Source organism: Quercus suber, unplaced genomic scaffold (assembly GCF_002906115.3).
Source record: "Quercus suber isolate HL8 unplaced genomic scaffold, Cork oak 2.0 scaffold_37, whole genome shotgun sequence".
Taxonomy (NCBI): Eukaryota; Viridiplantae; Streptophyta; class Magnoliopsida; order Fagales; family Fagaceae; genus Quercus; species Quercus suber.
The window spans coordinates 890,539-909,129 of record NW_027069502.1 but is presented as its reverse complement, the minus strand read 5'-3'; the positions used below and the strand labels follow the sequence as shown (position 1 = coordinate 909,129).

At 36.5% G+C, this 18,591-nt stretch overlaps 1 protein-coding gene and 2 non-coding genes across 3 annotated transcripts; all 3 read left to right on the top strand.

The window, feature by feature from the left end:
- The first annotated feature begins 6,506 nt into the window (after window positions 1–6,506).
- LOC112038349 (small nucleolar RNA R16) lies at window positions 6,507–6,590 on the top strand. The gene has a single exon (XR_002885827.1). It is a non-coding gene; the product is annotated as a small nucleolar RNA R16 (small nucleolar RNA).
- A 440-nt stretch (window positions 6,591–7,030) lies between these two features.
- Window positions 7,031–7,112, top strand: LOC112038348 (small nucleolar RNA R16). Its single transcript, XR_002885826.1, has one exon. It is a non-coding gene; the product is annotated as a small nucleolar RNA R16 (small nucleolar RNA).
- An 8,157-nt stretch (window positions 7,113–15,269) lies between these two features.
- Window positions 15,270–18,497, top strand: LOC112038326 (uncharacterized). The gene is made up of 3 exons (XM_024071135.2): window positions 15,270–15,670; window positions 15,864–16,079; window positions 18,051–18,497. Exons 1-3 carry the CDS (start codon window positions 15,413–15,415, stop codon window positions 18,126–18,128), a joined length of 552 nt encoding a protein of 183 aa, XP_023926903.2. The 5' UTR covers window positions 15,270–15,412; the 3' UTR covers window positions 18,129–18,497.
- Window positions 18,498–18,591: the final 94 nt, after the last annotated feature.

Sequence of the window (18,591 nt, the reverse complement as noted above, 5' to 3'; positions counted from 1 at the left end):
CAACGTAAGGCTCAGACCTCTGGAACCTGGCGATCTGGTACTAAGAAAGGTGGTTGGCACCGCAAAGAACCCAGCTTGGGGAAAATTAGGGCCTAATTGGGAAGGACCATATCGTATTACTTCAGGAGCTGGCATTGGGGCATACTTCCTTGAAGACCTAGACAATCATGTGATACCACGCCCGTGGAATGTAAATAACCTCAAAAGGTATTATTATTAATCAAACTCTTCTTTTAATCAGCATATCAATATGTTACAATTCCTTTAAGTGTTTAAACTTAAATACATTCATGCATATAGTCCTCGGACCAGATGATATGGGTTAGTTAGCACTATGTTACGATTCCTTTAAGTGTTTAAACTTAAATCCATTCATGCCTGTAGTCCTCGGACCAGATGATATGGGTTAGTTAGCACTATGTTACGATTCCTTTAAGTGTTTAAACTTAAATCCATTCATGCCTGTAGTCCTCGGACCAGATGATATGGATTAGTTAGCACTATGTTACGATTCCTTTAATTGTTTAAACTTAAATCTAGCTATGCCCGTGGTCCTCGGACCAGAAAACTTGAGCAAGTTAACACTCTATCACAGCTCTCTGACTGCTCGAATCTAAATCCAATGTAACGATTTCTATTGAAGTATCACTCTCTGATGAGCCATGATTGAGATTCCTGAATGTTTTTAAATTAACCCTAACCTATCTTGCCTTGTATTCTTTTGTGCACATTTGGAAAGGCTTGTGGAGCTTTTTACTATAACCCTTGTAGTTTCTGTTGTTTAGTAATAGTTCTCATACATTCTGCCCCTTTCTAATACCAATCTTAGTCATGCGCGTTGTTAACATGATATCAGGATCACAATAAAGTTAAAGTACAGGACTTTAATAATAATAGTGAGTTGTATTACACACAGCAGATCAAATGAATGCGAAGGAGAGATTGCTTCATTAATCAAGAAAGTAGCTTACAATCTCTTACAAAAAGAAAAACACAAAGAAAATGGGGGCCCTATGTATCTACTCTTGAGCTGGAGGAACCACAGGGTCAGCAACCTGGCCTGTCTGAGCAGCAGCTTCTGGGGCTTGGCTCTGGGACTCAGCAGGAGTCTTCTCTTCGTCCAACCCTTGACCTTTGTCTTTGGCTGGTTCAACTGGTAGACCAGCCTCTCTGGGTGCATCAAGGGCGGATGGGGAAGCTACACTGACTAAGCTTTGCTCCGTAGCCTCAAAAAGCTGTGGAGCAGGAGGAGAGTCAGTCTCTAGGAGCTCTCGGATCTCTGGATCATAGTATATGCTCCCAGGTAGCCTCAGGGGAGAGTCCGAAGAGACCCCAGCAACGTCCAGTGCCTTTTGCCAGGTTACGTCCCAGTACTCACGAGCAACCGAAGCAAATTGCTCCATAAGCAGCTTCCTAGTCTCGTCCACTCCCAGTTGATATGCCGCTTTTCTCTTAGCTTTAACTAACTCCTTGGCCAGTTGAACCGCCTGCTCGGCTGCTCGGGCGCCCTCCCTGGCTTTTTGGAGTTCAGCCCTGAGACCCTTCAGCAGCTCCCTTTCGGTCGCCAGGTTGATCTCTGACGCACGCAATTGTTTGCGCTGCTCCTCGGCCTGGGTCTCGGCATTTTGGAGGCCGGCCTTGTAGTTGTCCCTCTCCCGGGTCACGGCCTTAAGCTGCTCGGATGTGCGAGCATAATCATCCTTCAGCAGGCCAAGAGCCTTCTCCGCCTCGGATTGAGACTGGACTGCTACTTGGGCCTCGAGGTAGAACTTTTAGTTCCATTCCTCAGCCATGTAGATCTGATGAGTAATCTACATGACCACATTTTTAGCACAAGGTGAAGAAAGGAAGCAAAGCAAATTAAAAATAGAACTCAAATTAAGAGAGCAAATTCATTTACCATGGCCATGTCCCTCTTAAGGGATAAGAAGAGCTCCTGCTGGTTGAAACGCCTATAGGACTCCATATCGTGAGGGAGGAGGAGTGGCTGCTGCAGGGCCTCAGCAACGTATCCTGCCCTTCCCCCATCATAATTCCTAAGGGACGTATCCCAAATAATGGGGGCGCCATCCAGCTCAAGCCTTGGGGACCATATGCGAGGTCCTACTCCTCGGCGGACCTCAGCCACGATGTTCTCGTCACGGCTTTCAGTGGAAGAGGCCCTTTTGCCTCGGTCCCTCACCGTCTTCTGTTGCTTACTTACTTTTGGGGGCACCCCCATCTCCCTCTCTTCAGGCTCGTGGGGCCTCTTCTTCTGCAAGTTTGGTATGGGCTTCAGGCCGAGTTCAGGAGCCTTGGGAGGCGCTGGAGGTGGGATCTCTACTGGCTGGGAGGTCCCAGTGCCTTTTTGCTCGGCCTTTTGGCCCCTATTCCTCATCAGGCGTTTCAGATCCGCCATGTCTTCGTCCGAAGAGTCGTCGGGGAGGGCAGTTACCAAAAATGGGTGGACACTAGACTGCCTGTCACCTCCTTCCTCAGCGTCCAAGACCTCTACCACTTGATTTGCCCCTGAAGCTTCCCCCCCCGAAGTGGAACTTGTCTATTTGTTCTTCTAGCGAGGAGGTAGAGGAACCAACCTTTTCACCCTCAACCTCTGGTCCGAAGGGAACTTGCTGTAGTGGCTGGACAAGAGGGGGTATACCCTGGGGGTTTGGGTGTGGTACGGGTGGAAGGTCGTCCGGTGCCAAAAAACCCTTAAACAAAACGTCGATACGGCGGAGACGTTTTTCTCCCTGGATTATCGCGTTGCCGATCGGTTGGAAGTCTTTCCGCTTCACTTTGTACCCTAGGATGATGGGAGTCGATTGGAGTTATCAGTCCTCGCTTACAAAGATCTCGGACCGCAGCAAATAGTTGAGCGCGGCGAAGTTGGTGAGGCTGAGCTGAGGAGAGATGTTTCTTTTATCTGTTACAAGTCACAGCAGAGCTTTGTTAGAAACTGGATAGCAGCAACACAAGAAGAATCAAAAACTGTTAAGAGACGAAGATCCTAAACCTATGGTTAGTGTGCCTAAGCCTAACATGTCCCACCTGGCTCTCCTGCTCTGGTCAGACAGTGAGGGCCGTCATACCACGCGCCCGAGATGATCACGTAGTCATCCTTCATCCCTTTATTAGATTTGGGAAGGCAGGAGATGAGCCTAACAACGTCGGACCGAGATTTTAAATAATATCCCGCTCCTTGCTGGCTGTGGAACTCATACATGTGCACCACGTTGAGCCAAGTGAGCCCCAATCCTAGGTGGCGGTTAAGGTCCTCAATTGCTCCTAGGATCCTAAACATATTAGGCGCGCACTGCCAAGGGGTAATCCTATGGTTTCGAAGGTAGCTAGTGGTGATAGGGCCCATAGGGATCGTCATTCCACCCTCTAGGAAGGCGATGACAGGAATCACGACTTCCCCCGTTTTCCGATCAGTTAATATTTTCTCCGGAAGGCAATACCTGACACCCACGTTTGGAGGTATGCGGTATGTGGCCCTAAACTTCTCCAACTAGGCAGGGCTATCTACCAAGTACTCGAGTTTTCCTATCACTACTCAACGGAAAAGTGGGGGCATGATGCAGCAGTGAGGAAACGGTCGCTCAAATTGGAAAAAGGATAGCCGAAGAGAAAACTGGAGGATTGAGATGATAGAAACTTACAGGAACTGAACTAGACCCCGGTCTCTGAACTCACAGAAGGATTCTTGAGAACTCTGGGAAGGATTGAAACCAGCGATTGGGAGAGCTCGGAGCGTTTGTGTGCTTGTTCTTGTAGAATGGTTTGAGAGTTGCAAAGTAAGGAAGAAATGTCCACCTCTGAGACTTTATACGAGGTCAAACGAAGGGGCAGAATTTATTTCGCCAAAATCCCGAGGAAGAACCCCGTCCGTTGGATCAATAGCCCACCGTTGGATGCAAAAGACAAGGCGCCCCCTGGGGTAATTAATGTAGCGCTTCGGGAATACGGAAAACAACTGCAGCAATGATGGAGCGCGCGCATCTATACCTACACACGTGCCAGGCCGAATTTTTGTCTGTTTTCGAGCTTTTAGCCCGTGACAAGTCAAAATCCCATTTTTTCTCTTCGGATGCGAGGAAAAAATTAAGATTTTGAGGGGCTATTATGGGGGGAAAACTCAGAGCTACTTAATGGGCCCAGGACACCCTGTTAAGGGCTATTATATTTTTGAGGAGCAATAGGTAGTTGGGGCAACCCATCTGGAGCAAGGAGCCCAGTAGCAAAGGGGGAGTACCGTCCAAAGAGGTCATCACTGGTCCGAAGACGTCTTACTCCTTGGCCACAAATAGCCTTGATCAAACAAACGTGTGGAAGATCCGAATAATCTTCCTAACAATCCTAATGATAATGATAAGCCCTGGGGTGGATCCGGAGATGATCAGAACTAAAAAATATCTAAAGGAAAAGCTGCTACCACCGTATTTAATGCACTACAACAGCTTTTCTGGCCGCATTTATGCGGAGAAGACCCCTGAACAGTGTAACCTCGGCTACCGCCACTCACAGAGGACTAAAGTAGACACCTGACGTGACATGCACTTGAGTAGATACGCAGATGAAGAACAGGTGGACGATAGAGATGATAGGAAAGGATGCTATATAAAGAAGAAGGGTCCCTGATAATAGAGGACAGAGGAGAGAGAGAAAAAAGGAAGAGAAAAGTTTTATTGTAGCTCTGAATATTATAATCACTGTTCACTTAATAAAACGTCTCTTCGGACATACATTCATGGAGTTGTTCAAGCATTAGTTCATGTTATCATCACTGCAAGTAACCTAGCTAACCATTGTTTACTTCATAACCAGCCTAGCTCTTTCGCCCACTCTTTACAAATTTATTGTCCTGGGTTCGTTGGCCCTTTGAGCCATATCTTTTGGGCTTGGGCTACAAAAACCTACCCTACAATTACCATTGAACAGAAAATTAATTTCCATTGGAAAGTTCAAATTAGAATCAGTAAAAACTTACCACCTAGGTTTTGTTGTGAAAGTGTTGTAAAAATTTTGTGGACATAGCATTTATCAAAAATTACTCAAACAAACAAATTAGCCTAAAAACCCAAATCAAACGTTTAATTGTGATTTTTTAAAATTGTGTTTTCAAATGGCATATTTTAAAATTGCTATTTTTTATATAAAAAAAGGCACACTTTTTAAATAACTAGTCTGTGAGTCCTTGTTTTAGTTTTTAGCTGAATTTGTTGGATTTATGTGATACATTTTTTCAAAAAGATAATGCATTTTGTTTATACTATTACTTATTGAGGCAATATTTTGGTATTTGAATGGGAAATCAATAGCATAATAATTATTTGGTTGTGTACATTGAAAAAGATGTAGCAAATAACACTGATAGTGAAACTATCATACACATAACAATTTCAAAATATAAAAACTTGTGGAATGAAATTTTAAAACTTCATGCATTTGTGTATGTTTTTATTTTGTGATTTATATATTCAAGTTTTATTTTTATTAAATTTTTTTAATGACAACCCCGAAAAAAATTCCTAGAGCCGCCACTAATTTTCCTTTCCCTCTTTCTGAGCTTTATATATACAATTACAATGCAAAATTTTCTCTCACCAAACAGAATTATCTATTGTAGGATTGAATCTTAATATGGATCTATCACAAATACTTGTTGAGTCGCATACGTGACAAACATTAACTAATTTGTTGAGGATTTAATGGTTTATAGTCACTTGTCTCCAAAATAGACAGGCGCAGGCTGGCTAGGCCCAACTGGGTACGATACGTCGTGCCTTGGCGCATATATCAAACATTCTAAAAATAGCGGCCCACTCAGTGCACACATGAATAGAGATTGTGGATCACAGTAAGGCCCAAAGTAATTTTAACAACATCATATCAAAACGCATCGTTTAATCAAGGTACATCAACAGCGTTTCGGTGCAAAACCCTAATTCATGTACGAAGCCACCTATTTAAAACCCTCGTATCCGGTCTCTTCCCACCTCTCTCTCTCTCTCTCTCTCTCTCTTTCAAGTCTCAACCTTCTTCAATTCCATATCGAATTCTCTCTTTGCTTTTTTCAAACTCCATGGCTTTTCCTCGAATCGAATCGATCATTTGAGTGAGTCCTAACAATTTCTTATTTTATTTTTTCTAATGAATGATTTTTGCATCTGTTTACCCTCTCCTCATATGGCAAAATTATCTGAATGCTGGAGGAGATATAACAGGTGCAGAGAGTGAAAAGGTTGGCTTTACCAGCCCAGGGCAGACTCTTTTGTCCATTGCCTTGGTGTCAAATGGTCCTTCCGATACTCTCATTCATTATTTTTCATATGTATAGAATATGTGAATTGAAATGGCAGGTGATGAATATATTTTGACTAAACCGCTTATTGATATTCTGATTATAAACTGTGCTGTCAAAATCTTAAGTCTCTGATGCCTTTTTTGTTTTTTCTGTTTATTGATTTAGGAGTATTTTGTTAAGTGTTGATTTTCATTTTTTTAACGCCCAAATCTGCTTTGATGGCAAGTGATGAAAAAAACTCCTTATGCTTAACACTGAACTAAATGTGGACTAACAACTTCGCTTATTATCTGATGCCATCCTTGTTTGTCTTTTATTAGGATTAGATTTTTTTTGTTGTTGCTTTTTTTTTTTTTTTTTTTTAGTTTGAACATATAACCAATGATGTGAAAAAGCAGACGGGCGGTCTGAACTGATGCCATGTTGATTGTCTGCAATTTCCACTTTTGGAATATCTGAGGTGCTCTTTGATTATTTATGGTTGTGTTAATTTTTTCTGTGTCAACTTTTGTATTGTTGTCATATGAAACCTATACATACTGCTATGATGAAGTTGCTTAATTATGTCTGGACATATGAGACTTGTCTATGATCTTTATATGCAATCTTGCTGAGCAGAATTGCACATATCTAAATTATATGATGAAGTTGCTTAATTAGTTACGTTTAAGTTTTTACTTGACATGCTTGCATTCTTGTTGTTTTGAACATCTTAGTTAACACATTGTTTTTTAATTGACTTGTGGCAAGTGATGAATTTGATCTTATCCTACACACTGATGATCTGTGTTGACAACAACTCCGCTTATTATCTGATGCCACTTTAGTTTGTTTTTCACATTGTGATCCAGTTAGGCGTTTTTTTAATGCTTATTTTGCATGTATATTGTTTTCTGAGGAAACTTAATGGGCATCAGTTCATTCATAATTTCAAGACCACTATTCACTTGAGTATAGATGAGGATTTCTATTTTCCAATTTTGGAGGCCATGATGCCTCCTTGCTAGTTAAATTTTTTTGTTCTAAAAGCATTCACATCAACAATATTTTGAGCCAAATTTAGTTCCTTTTTGTTAGTTTAGCTAATCTACTTTTCATATATAGCTAACATCATACTCAATACTCTATCACTATTTTATTTGCTCATTAAAAACAGTCACTATTCTATTTCGATAATATTCTCTCAACAAATATCAATATTTTTCATTCTATCTTTTCCCAAAATAATTAATTTTATCTTTGTAAATAAAAACACCACACCACACCACAAACTAAAAAAAAAAAAAAAAAAAAAAAAAAACAGAAACATGAAGAAGACCACTTCCAAATTGTTGGAGTGACGGTCCTTTCTTGCCAAATACAGAGCATTTTTTTGCTACTTCTAGCATGCTGGGGGACTTTGTTGGGAATGATCTAAGCGATCTCTTGTTTGAATTGCACACAAGAAAAACATTAATCAGTTTTAAGTGTTGTTACTAATCATAATTGCACAATATTATTGTATTTTTCAGTTGTCTATGGTACCCTCGCAAAAAATAACTCAGGTGCTGCGTATTCATTTTTCTATTTTTTAATTTCTGTTTTTTTTTCTTTCCCGATCTTCTCCATTAACTTTTCTATATGCATCTTTTTCCATTCTATGTACCTATATATACAACAAAGAGCATTTGATGCCATTCTTGTTGGGAAGACTGAGCTTTATTAAGGAGTGCATTTCCAAATCTTTCTTCATACCATTTAATCCAGTCTATTGTTTATTTGAGATCGGTGGGCTTCACTTTTATAGAATTCTAAACATCATTGAAAACTGTAGGCCTTATACCGACAGTCCTCAACAAATGACTCCCTATTGTAAAATTCTACAGTCTTTCTTTTTCCTCAATACCATCTCTTGCCTTGACCACTCTTTCTATTCAGAAAGAATAGCCTGCCTCCTCATACCCTAATATGCTGATTGCTGAACACTTGTGAATGCCTTTTCAGAGCGACCATGCCTTTTCAAAACATTTTAAAATGACACCTTGAACCCAAAAAAAATCTTTTATATGAATAAATTTTGTCTGTCAATACATCATATTAAAATTATTTGTTTTCTCTACATATCTAGCTTTCCTAATATGGACAATAGCACAGTACTAGACACAAGATTGACATGTCTCCATTTTAAGACTTTTAGTTATAATTAATCTAAAAAATAGTTGATTTTCGTAGTATAAACTATAAAAACACTTCGAGAAAGAGGGGAGGTTTTTTTAATTAGGGAATGGGGATTAAACTTGGGGGTGTAATTGTCATTAAAAAACAATAGAATTTTATGAAACTAGGGGAACATGGATACCTACTTTTCTAAAATGGAATTCTTATTTTCATAAAGGGTCTATTTGGATACTATTTATTAACTGTAGTAGAATAATTTTTAAATGTGCGAATAATACTGTGAAATTTGATTTTAAAGTTAATTTTGTCAAATTTTATACTTACAGGTCTCATGAATAGTACACGAAATCCACTGTTTAAAATGCAAATTCAGATGAGTTTGGATTTCAGCTGTGATGTCTGGTGGGAATCCAAATGGCCATAGATTCACTTCAATTTTTTTTTTTTTTTTAATAATTGGCTTGGGCATTGCATGGTTCTCAATTCTTTGGGAGTATTGATTATGATATAAATGCCATACATGCCAACTTGATATAATTTGAGGTTTAAGATAATAAATTTTGAGAAAGTTTGTTTAATATTTAGGATTATATATTATTTTTAAAATTGAAATCTATTTATAACTTTGGATAAATTTTAGCTATAAAATTAGTTGAAATTTAAGACTACGGTCTAACTGTTGACATGTTCTTTATGTTCTTAAGACACATGTCAAATTTTGTGTTAATTTAACATTATTTATTATATGATTTATAAGTTTATATTTTATGCATAATTTTAAATTACAAAAACTTGCAATTTAAACAATTTATTGATGATATTGTTATTGATCTTTAATTTTCTAGGAATTTTGCAAACATGAGAATATAAGAAAAAAGATATAATTCAATGATAGATTTATCATAATTCATCTTTAATAAAAAGATATTAAATAATATTGTAGCCTAATGATATAAGAGAAGTTCATAATGCCATTTGATATTTAAGAGCAAATTGCATTTGAATAATGGCAAATTGGCAAGGGAATACGATGTAATAATAGGATTCTGACTTTTAGAAACATAATGGGTTTGGTAATAAACCAGATAGCAAGGATTAGGCTTTTGATTTATCCTGGATATGCACTAACCCCAAATAAACCAAAAATAATATCACTTTTTTTGCAAGGATTTGGAGACTTTTTACGACTATTAGTCAAATTTATCAAAAGATCTCTTTTAAGATTCAACTTTTTTTTATTTATTCAAGTTATCATATCTAGATTCTTTTTTTCCTGCATTTATAATTAAAAATTATATATAAATAAAAGAAACACCAACTATAATATAAAATTATATCATGACTAAAATAAAACAACAATAGAACCTGATTTATTAAAGATATTGTTGTAGTATCATTTATCAGTAGAATCATCTAATAACCTTAACATTCAAGAATTCACCATTAACTAAATTAATACTAAAATCAAATTATGGGTAAAAGGAGAAGAAAAGAAAGGTTAAGTTTGATACTAAACCGATGACTTCTAGAGAGAGGACAAAAGAGAATATAAAGATTTATTTCACTTTTTAAAAGTATGATGTCGTACAAGACCAAGATTATATGATTTTTCTGCACTCAAAAGACTACAGGTGATTGCCTAAATAACCTATGGGTAAATCTGTGTCTATGGGAAGAATTATAACTTAATTCCCTCTCATTTATTTATTTTTAGTTTTTGGGTAAAATTCAACGAGTTTAGCCTAGTGTTAGGTATTTTCAAAACTTTTAAAAAATATTTAAGACACGTTTGGTAACGTTATTTTAGTAGTGTTGTTTAAGTGTTGTGAAAATATATGTAAATAAAAAAGTGTCGTGAAAATACGTGTTGTGTTGTTTAAACAATGAAAACTATTATTTAAATAACACTAACAAAAACAGCCCCTAATTTCCAAAACTTTCCAACACCTTGCCGGAATTCCCCTACTTCACTTTTTTACTTCCAATCTTTGATGTTCAAATGTCGTTTGTGTAGCATCAAGTATTACCCAAACTTGGGGTGGTGTACGTGTGTGTGTGGGGGGGGATAATCTGGTGGCAATTTGGCCCCTACAAACAATGATCTTATTTCCGAATCTTTTCCTGTTAGCTTGTGAAATAGACATGATAACGAGGGCAAGGAAAAAAGTTTTTGTCTTTTTCAGGATGGCATTGAATTGGCCCTTGTAAATTGGCAGTGGTTACTGATTGACGCTCAATTTCGTGGTTTATTAATGGCCAAATGTCGCTTTCCCCCTTAAGATTGGGTTTGATTGAGATTTGGGAGGGAAGAGACTTCAAAGGATGTGGTGTGAGTTGCTCACGACTTTGTTGTGATTTTACGTTTTTGGTTTTATGTCGTATTTTTATTATTACTATATTGCATACTTAAAAGGTATGTATCAAAAAAAGGGATGTATGACAGGAAGCTCCAAATAGTATCAAACGGAGAAGCCGTGAGGTTGTTTCCTTCCTCATTCGCAGGAAAATTTTCCAAAACGTATCTTGTATTGTTGAATGAGAAATTCGTGCATGTTTGAATTTAACATACTTTTTGAATTACATTACTCTCCTTCTAAGAGAAAATGTAATAAGATTGGTATACTTTACATATCTTTGATTTTGTTGTGTGAGTAGAAGATGTTTCACCACCACTTATTTTTTTTGTACTTTAAGCCGTCTTAGTCATCTTTATTTAATATAAGCATTTTTGTTTTGCCAAAAAAAAAAAAAAAAAAATTAGAACTGGGTCAAATTCGTTGCTATTCCCTAATTTGCCAATTAATTAAAACAACTGGTAAAATGTTAAACAATACTATTCCAAATTACTCTAACTAATAGATATATCAAGTTATAGTTATGTTATAGATACATGACATCTTTCTAAAAAAAAATAAAAATAAAAAATATATATAGGGTTAGGATTTGTGGCTCAAGCTCAAAACAATAAATTTGTAGAGTGTGGATGATAGAACTAGGTTGACTGTGGAGCTCACAACGGTTGATCACAACATCAGCCATCTTCTGACCCTTTACTGCCTCTTCATCTCATTTATTTTGTATTTCAGCTATTGGGTTTTGTGGGGGGAAAAACCCAATCTAACGTAGTGGGCCTAGGGTCCTGTTTGAGGATTACTGTGTGTCCGAAGAGAAGGAACCGGTTAAGGTAAAGTTCATCTAGAAGAAGGATACCTGGAAACGAAGAAGGAGTACAATCCGAAGAGGTCACCAGCGGTCCAAAGAGGTCCTACTCCTCGGATACGAATAGTATTGATTAATCAAATGTGTGGAAGGTTCAAATGGTCTTTCTAGCAACCCCAATGATCAAGATAAGCTCTGAGTATATCTAGAGACGATAAGAACGAAAAAATATCTAAAGGAAAAGCTGCTACCGCCGTATTAAATGCACTGCAGCATCTTTTCTGGCCGCATTTATGTGGAGAAAACCCCTAAACAGTGTAACCTCAGCTACCGCCACTCACAAAAAGCTAAAGAAAATACATGACAAGACAGACACTCAAGTAGGTACCCAGATGAAGAACAAGTGGACGATGGGGATGAGGAGGAAGGATACTATATAAAGAAGAAGGGCTCCTGATGAAGAGGGGGGGGGGGGAAGAGAAGAGAAAAAAAAAATGTTTTACTGTAGCCCTAAGAATTGTAACCAGTATATTTTTGGTTTTATGTCGTATTTTTATTATTACTATATTGCATACTTAAAAGGTATGTATCAAAAAAAGGGATGTATGACAGGAAGCTCCAAATAGTATCAAACGGAGAAGCCGTGAGGTTGTTTCCTTCCTCATTCGCAGGAAAATTTTCCAAAACGTATCTTGTATTGTTGAATGAGAAATTCGTGCATGTTTGAATTTAACATACTTTTTGAATTACATTACTCTCCTTCTAAGAGAAAATGTAATAAGATTGGTATACTTTACATATCTTTGATTTTGTTGTGTGAGTAGAAGATGTTTCACCACCACTTATTTTTTTTGTACTTTAAGCTGTCTTAGTCATCTTTATTTAATATAAGCATTTTTGTTTTGCCAAAAAAAAAAAAAAAAAAATTTAGAACTGGGTCAAATTCGTTGCTATTCCCTAATTTGCCAATTAATTAAAACAACTGGTAAAATGTTAAACAATACTATTCCAAATTACTCTAACTAATAGATATATCAAGTTATAGTTATGTTATAGATACATGAAATCTTTCTCAAAAAATATAAAAATAAAAAATATATATAGGGTTAGGATTTGTGGCTCAAGCTCAAAACAATAAATTTGTAGAGTGTGGATGATAGAACTAGGTTAACTGTGGAGCTCACAACGGTTGATCACAACATCAGCCATCTTCTGACCCTTTACTGCCTCTTCATCTCATTTATTTTGTATTTCAGCTATTGGGTTTTGTGGGGGAAAAAGCCCAATCTAACGTAGTGGGCCTAGGGTCCTGTTTGAGGATTACTGTGTGTCCGAAGAGAAGGAACCGGTTAAGGTAAAGTCCATCTGGAAGAAGGATACCTGGAAACGAAGAAGGAGTACAATCCGAAGAGGTCACCTGCGGTCCAAAGAGGTCCTACTCCTCGGATACGAATAGTATTGATTAATCAAATGTGTGGAAGGTTCAAATGGTCTTTCTAGCAACCCAAATGATCAAGATAAGCTCTGAGTATATCTGGAGACGATAAGAACGAAGAAATATTTAAAGGAAAAGCTGCTACCGCCGTATTAAATGCACTGCAGCATCTTTTCTGGCCGCATTTATGTGGAGAAAACCCCTAAACAGTGTAACCTCAGCTACCGCCACTCACAAAAAGCTAAAGAAAATACATGACAAGACAGACACTCAAGTAGGTACCCAGATGAAGAACAAGTGGACGATGGAGATGAGGAGGAAGGATACTATATAAAGAAGAAGGGCTCCTGATGAAGGGGGGGGGGGGAGAGAAGAGAAAAAAAAATGTTTTACTGTAACCTTAAGAATTGTAACCAGTATTCAATTTATCATAAGTCTCTTCGGTCTTCAGCTTATTTAATCTTTACGTGTATTTTTATGTTGGTTTATAATTGAATGTTGTGATCAACCGTTGTGAGCTCCACAGTCAACCTAGCTCTATCATTCACACTCTACAAATTTATTATTTTGGGCTTGGGCCACAAATCTTAACCCTACAATATACATGACATAACTCTTTGCGTTGTTTTTTACTATCTAATTCACAAATTTTTGTTTGTGTATAATTTCAAAATTTTAAAAAATTTATTAAAATTTCAATATTTTATAATAAAATAGTTATTATTCTTTGATTATTTTGAAAGCATAGAGTGCAAAAGAAAATAATGTAATTAGATGGTCTCAGATGAATAGTATTAATCGCATTAATAAAATATACTTGAGAGGACAAGATATACTACACACTTAAAAATCAAATTTAATCATTCAACAAATTCTTTTAACATTCTTTTGCAGTACGGACTCCGATTTCTCATCAACTGAGTTGATCCACACACGTAATTTCAAATGGGAAATATAAATGAAGTACTATAAATCAAAGAACTAGTAGGAAAAAAAAACATTTAGCCGATATTCATACACTGCAATATATTATATTCTAATTAAACTTGATCGAAGAGATATATAGGGCTTAATAATTAGGCTGAGGCAGTGGACTAGTGGCAACCCAGCTATCACCTTTCGAGTTTCCGAGCGTATAAGATTGTATTTTTTTGCATATTATTTATATACAATATGTTTAGGTTAAAAATGTGTTTGATAAAGTTATTAAATGATATAAAATCATATTTTTTTTAGTAACAAAAAATATGATACTCCTTCTTTTACCACTCCAGAGCATGACTTAGTGATAAGAAACTCTTATAACCTATCAATTTTGTGAGTTTGGGATTTGTGGGTTCGAGTAATATCACACTCCACTATTACTCATTTGGTCTCAGATTATACATTAGTCGAGTTTAAGTGGATTAGGGGCTATGAATACATCCACGAGCTCCCTTTTTATACACCTTTTATAACGAATTTTCTTTTCAAAAAGCAACATGACAATGTCAAGATGATCTCATAAAATGCGTTTGAAAAATCTTATTTCACGCTTATTATTACACACTTTGTACACTCTCATTTGAAATCATGCCTTAAACTGTAATCAATGTGAACTATAAGTCTATTTGTATATATAAATATTGCTTAAATATCATTACTAGCATACCTTAACCTTTGAAAGATGCCAAAATGACCAAATACCATATGTAGGGATATACTACTATTTGTGAAATATTTAAAAATCTATCACTTTTTTAAAATTCAAATTTGTGAAATTACAAACTCCAATTTTATGAAAAATAACTACTAATTTTTTATGTAACTCAAGTTCTATAAAAATAGCACGATAAAAAATTAAAATAAAAAAATAAAAAATAAAAAACTCAAATTATACAACATACTCAAGTTTTAAAAAAGTAGTACATCTACGTATTATTATATTTCCAAAAAGAATAGTAAATTCCCCCATATTTTGTCAAACAGGGGTGCTGGGTCATTTTGGCACATAGAAGGAGGTGTGACCGACACTGGAACGCGGGCATGGCCGTACACACCAAGTCAGCCATTCACACATGGAGGTATACAGTATACTGCTCCCTCGTCAAGCTGGATACCTCAAATACCTTTACCCTCTCTGACCCTACCATGTCGGTAGTTACTTATTAAACCTTCAACTGTTACAAGTTAATGCCTTTGACACGCCACCAACCATTCCATTATACATTATTATTCATCACTCCCATTAATAACACACCCATCCATCTAAATAATTCTCTCTCTCTCTCTCTCTCTCTTACTTTAAAGCACACTCTCAGAGCCAGTTCTGCTTCTGCAGCAGCATAACAGTATTTAAAATACTCATTAGCTTCAAAAAAAATTAAACACAAATGAAGGACGAGGTTATACCGACAACAATACCATCTCCTTCGAGAACAGCAACAATAACGTTGAAGAAAGAGAACTCCTCAGATCATGCCGGTCTATTCGGTAAAACCCGGTACAAGTTCTGGGCCTTAGCTGCAATTCTTCTTCTCGCTTTCTGGTCCATGCTCACCGGTTCTGTCAATCTCAAATGGTCCGCTGCTAATCTCGCTCGCTTCTCCGACCACCACCACTCTCTCATTCACGACGATCTTGATATTCTTGTACTTAACCATTGTCTCTGTAGCTCTGTTTTTTTCTTTTTTTCTAAGGAAAAACGCTAATCGCATCTGCGTTGTTCAGTCCAGTCTTTTTGGAATGTAGCGTAAACGTGGCTAGCGGTTTTTTTGGGTCGTTACAATTTGTATGATAAGAATTTTGTGTGGTTGATTTGGTTTGTTTTGTGTATATTTATAGGAAGTGGAGGAGAGAAAGAAAGTGGTACGGCACATGTGGGATGTGTACACGCAAAGTAAGAGTATAAGATTGCCTAAGTTTTGGCAAGAGGCTTTTGAAGCTGCGTACGAGCATTTAACCAGTGATGTTCAGGGCGTTCGAGACGCTGCCGTTTCGGAAATCGCTAAGATGTCCCTAAGCTCCATCAATCTCGACCCACCTCCTGGTCGCTTTGAGGTTTCTTCTTGATCTGTTTTTTTTGCCATTGATTTCAGAATTAAGATCACCTTATGAGCTGGCTAGCTTGTTTTTTTGCACAAAATTTCACCTCTTTACTCAAAATTTCACTTTTTTACTGCTAATTTGGAACTGGGTTTTGCTTCTACAGTTCTCTTAGTATTGTTCAGTGTTCACCTTTCACATAGACACAGAGTAGAAATTTAAGTAGGAGGCTGGGTCTATGTTCGTCAACCTTTTTATTTTTTATTTCTAAGAAAGTATAAAAATTAAAGTTTCTATATATATGTTCGATTGTGTTCTTTTGTTGAATTGAGATTCTGATTATCGCAATGTCTGCTCTGGTGATTGAATTTTGTCAAAAAAGCACTAATTTTGATTACTTAATTGTTGAATTTATCTTCTGCCTTTTCAGTTAATGTCAAAAGTTCTATATCTTCCATTCCCAAAAAAAAAAAAAAAAATATATATATATATATATATATATTAAACTATCATTTATATATATAACTTTCTTGATCAGAACATACTACAATGGATCAATAGGGTGAGCCCAGAAGTTTTAGTGGATATGCGATGTCATGTCTGTATTGTTTGACTTGTCCTATGTGGGTGTTTGGTTTATTTGGGGTTAGTGCATGTCCAAGATAAATCAAAAGCCTAATCCTTAATATCTGGTTTAATACCAAACCCATTATGTTTCTAAAAGTCAGAATCCTAATATTATATCATATTCCTTTACCAATTTACCATTTTTCTAATGCAATTTGCTCTTAAATGCCAAATGGCATTCTGACATAGCTGTTTAGTTTAATTAAGTTTTTATATATGTGATATAAGTGTTTCTTTTCCATTAGTCTATTTTGTCTTTGTTAGAGACAGTTTGGTAGAGTGGCCATATAAATTTCCATTGTTTGGATCATTTGACTTCTTTCTCTTTTCCATTCGTTTCTGCTAATTAACACTAATGCCTTAAATGGACTTTTCTTCACAAATGCTAATTTTATAACTGCACTGTATTTTTGTTTAGGACAGTATTTCTTTCACACACTGCCTTTTAATAAACCTTGTGCAAAACACAGTGTGTGAAAGAGTTTTTACCCCTTCGTTTAATTTATTCTGTGAAGTGCAATAGTTTCTTTTGTGCATATAAGAAAACAATTTGATGCATTTTTAGTTTTTTATTAGGGAAATAGATTTCGAACTTCTTGTGGACCACCAATTGTATTTGAGACAGGAAAATGAGTTCCATTTTCTTAGAAAATTTTACACACGAACCCTCTGTAAGAGTTGACTGCCAGTTGGGCGGTTGGGCTTGAGCTTGATATTCAGCACCCTCAATGTTGATACATAACTAATGGAATGCTTAAAATATATCCCTGACCTCCCCTACCCGATAAAAGTATCTGGTCAGCATTAGTAAAAATGATCTTTCCCTTGTGTTTAGCTATAGCAAGAGCCCCTAAATCATGACCCACTTGGCGTTCAGTGGTGATGAGAACCCTCTAGATCTGAATTGATCCTTCCTGGTTTTTTAAATTGCTGTAGTCCCATCCCATATTGAGTTCATGTAGAAAGCAGAAGAGGAGTGTAAAATGATGTTGAATTAATAAGGGGTTCTTCTAAATTTTGTGAACAATGGACTGCTCTCTTGATTCTCTTAGTGGATGTGTAAATTTTGTATCTAGATTTCTAATGTCTGATCAACCAAGTGATAAATATTCCTCCATGACATAACAGCCTTTGTTTTTGTTAACTATAATTAAGATTATCTTCCACGTTTCCATTTTTGTGATTTTGCTCGTGGTTGAACTTAAAAGATTGATAGTAGATTTTGCAAATCTCTCCCACGTTTTCAAAAGATTTGACTGTTTAATTTTAAGTGAATAGAATACTAGAAATTAGTGTTTTTCTTTGGTTTGTGCTGAAAATTTCAACGATGTTAATGTATTGTGTTTTTATGCTGTCCAGAGTACTAGAGGACCAAAAAAGATATCCAAGCAAGCAGAAAAAGGAAAGAAGGTAATCACAGTTGGGAGTAGCCGATGATAACTTAATAATCCCATTTCCTGCTTAAAGTTCGGCAGAAGATGGTGACTACCGGAGTAATACACAATCTATCACAATTTTAGAAAGAAAAAAAAAAAAAAAATTTAATACCACCGTACCAACCTTAAGCTGAAGGATCATGGTGAAAGTTAAACTGCTTGTATATATCCCTTTTTCAAATAAGCCCATTAAATTGTGAGTTTTAATCACTTGTATATTGGAATGAATTTCTGTGATGGTTAAGAAAGATCATATGAAAATTGTGTGTAGTATTGATACTACAAATAAGCCTGGTATAAGAGGTTCTTCCTGATTGATTGTTATACAGGAAATATGATATCTGGTCACATTATGTATTGCCCTTCCTCATTGGCGTTCGTATGATGATGTGAATTTATGCAATTATGCTGTGTGCTGGTTTTAAAAAATTATTAGCGTTGGTTTTGGATGTGTATTTGGTTTA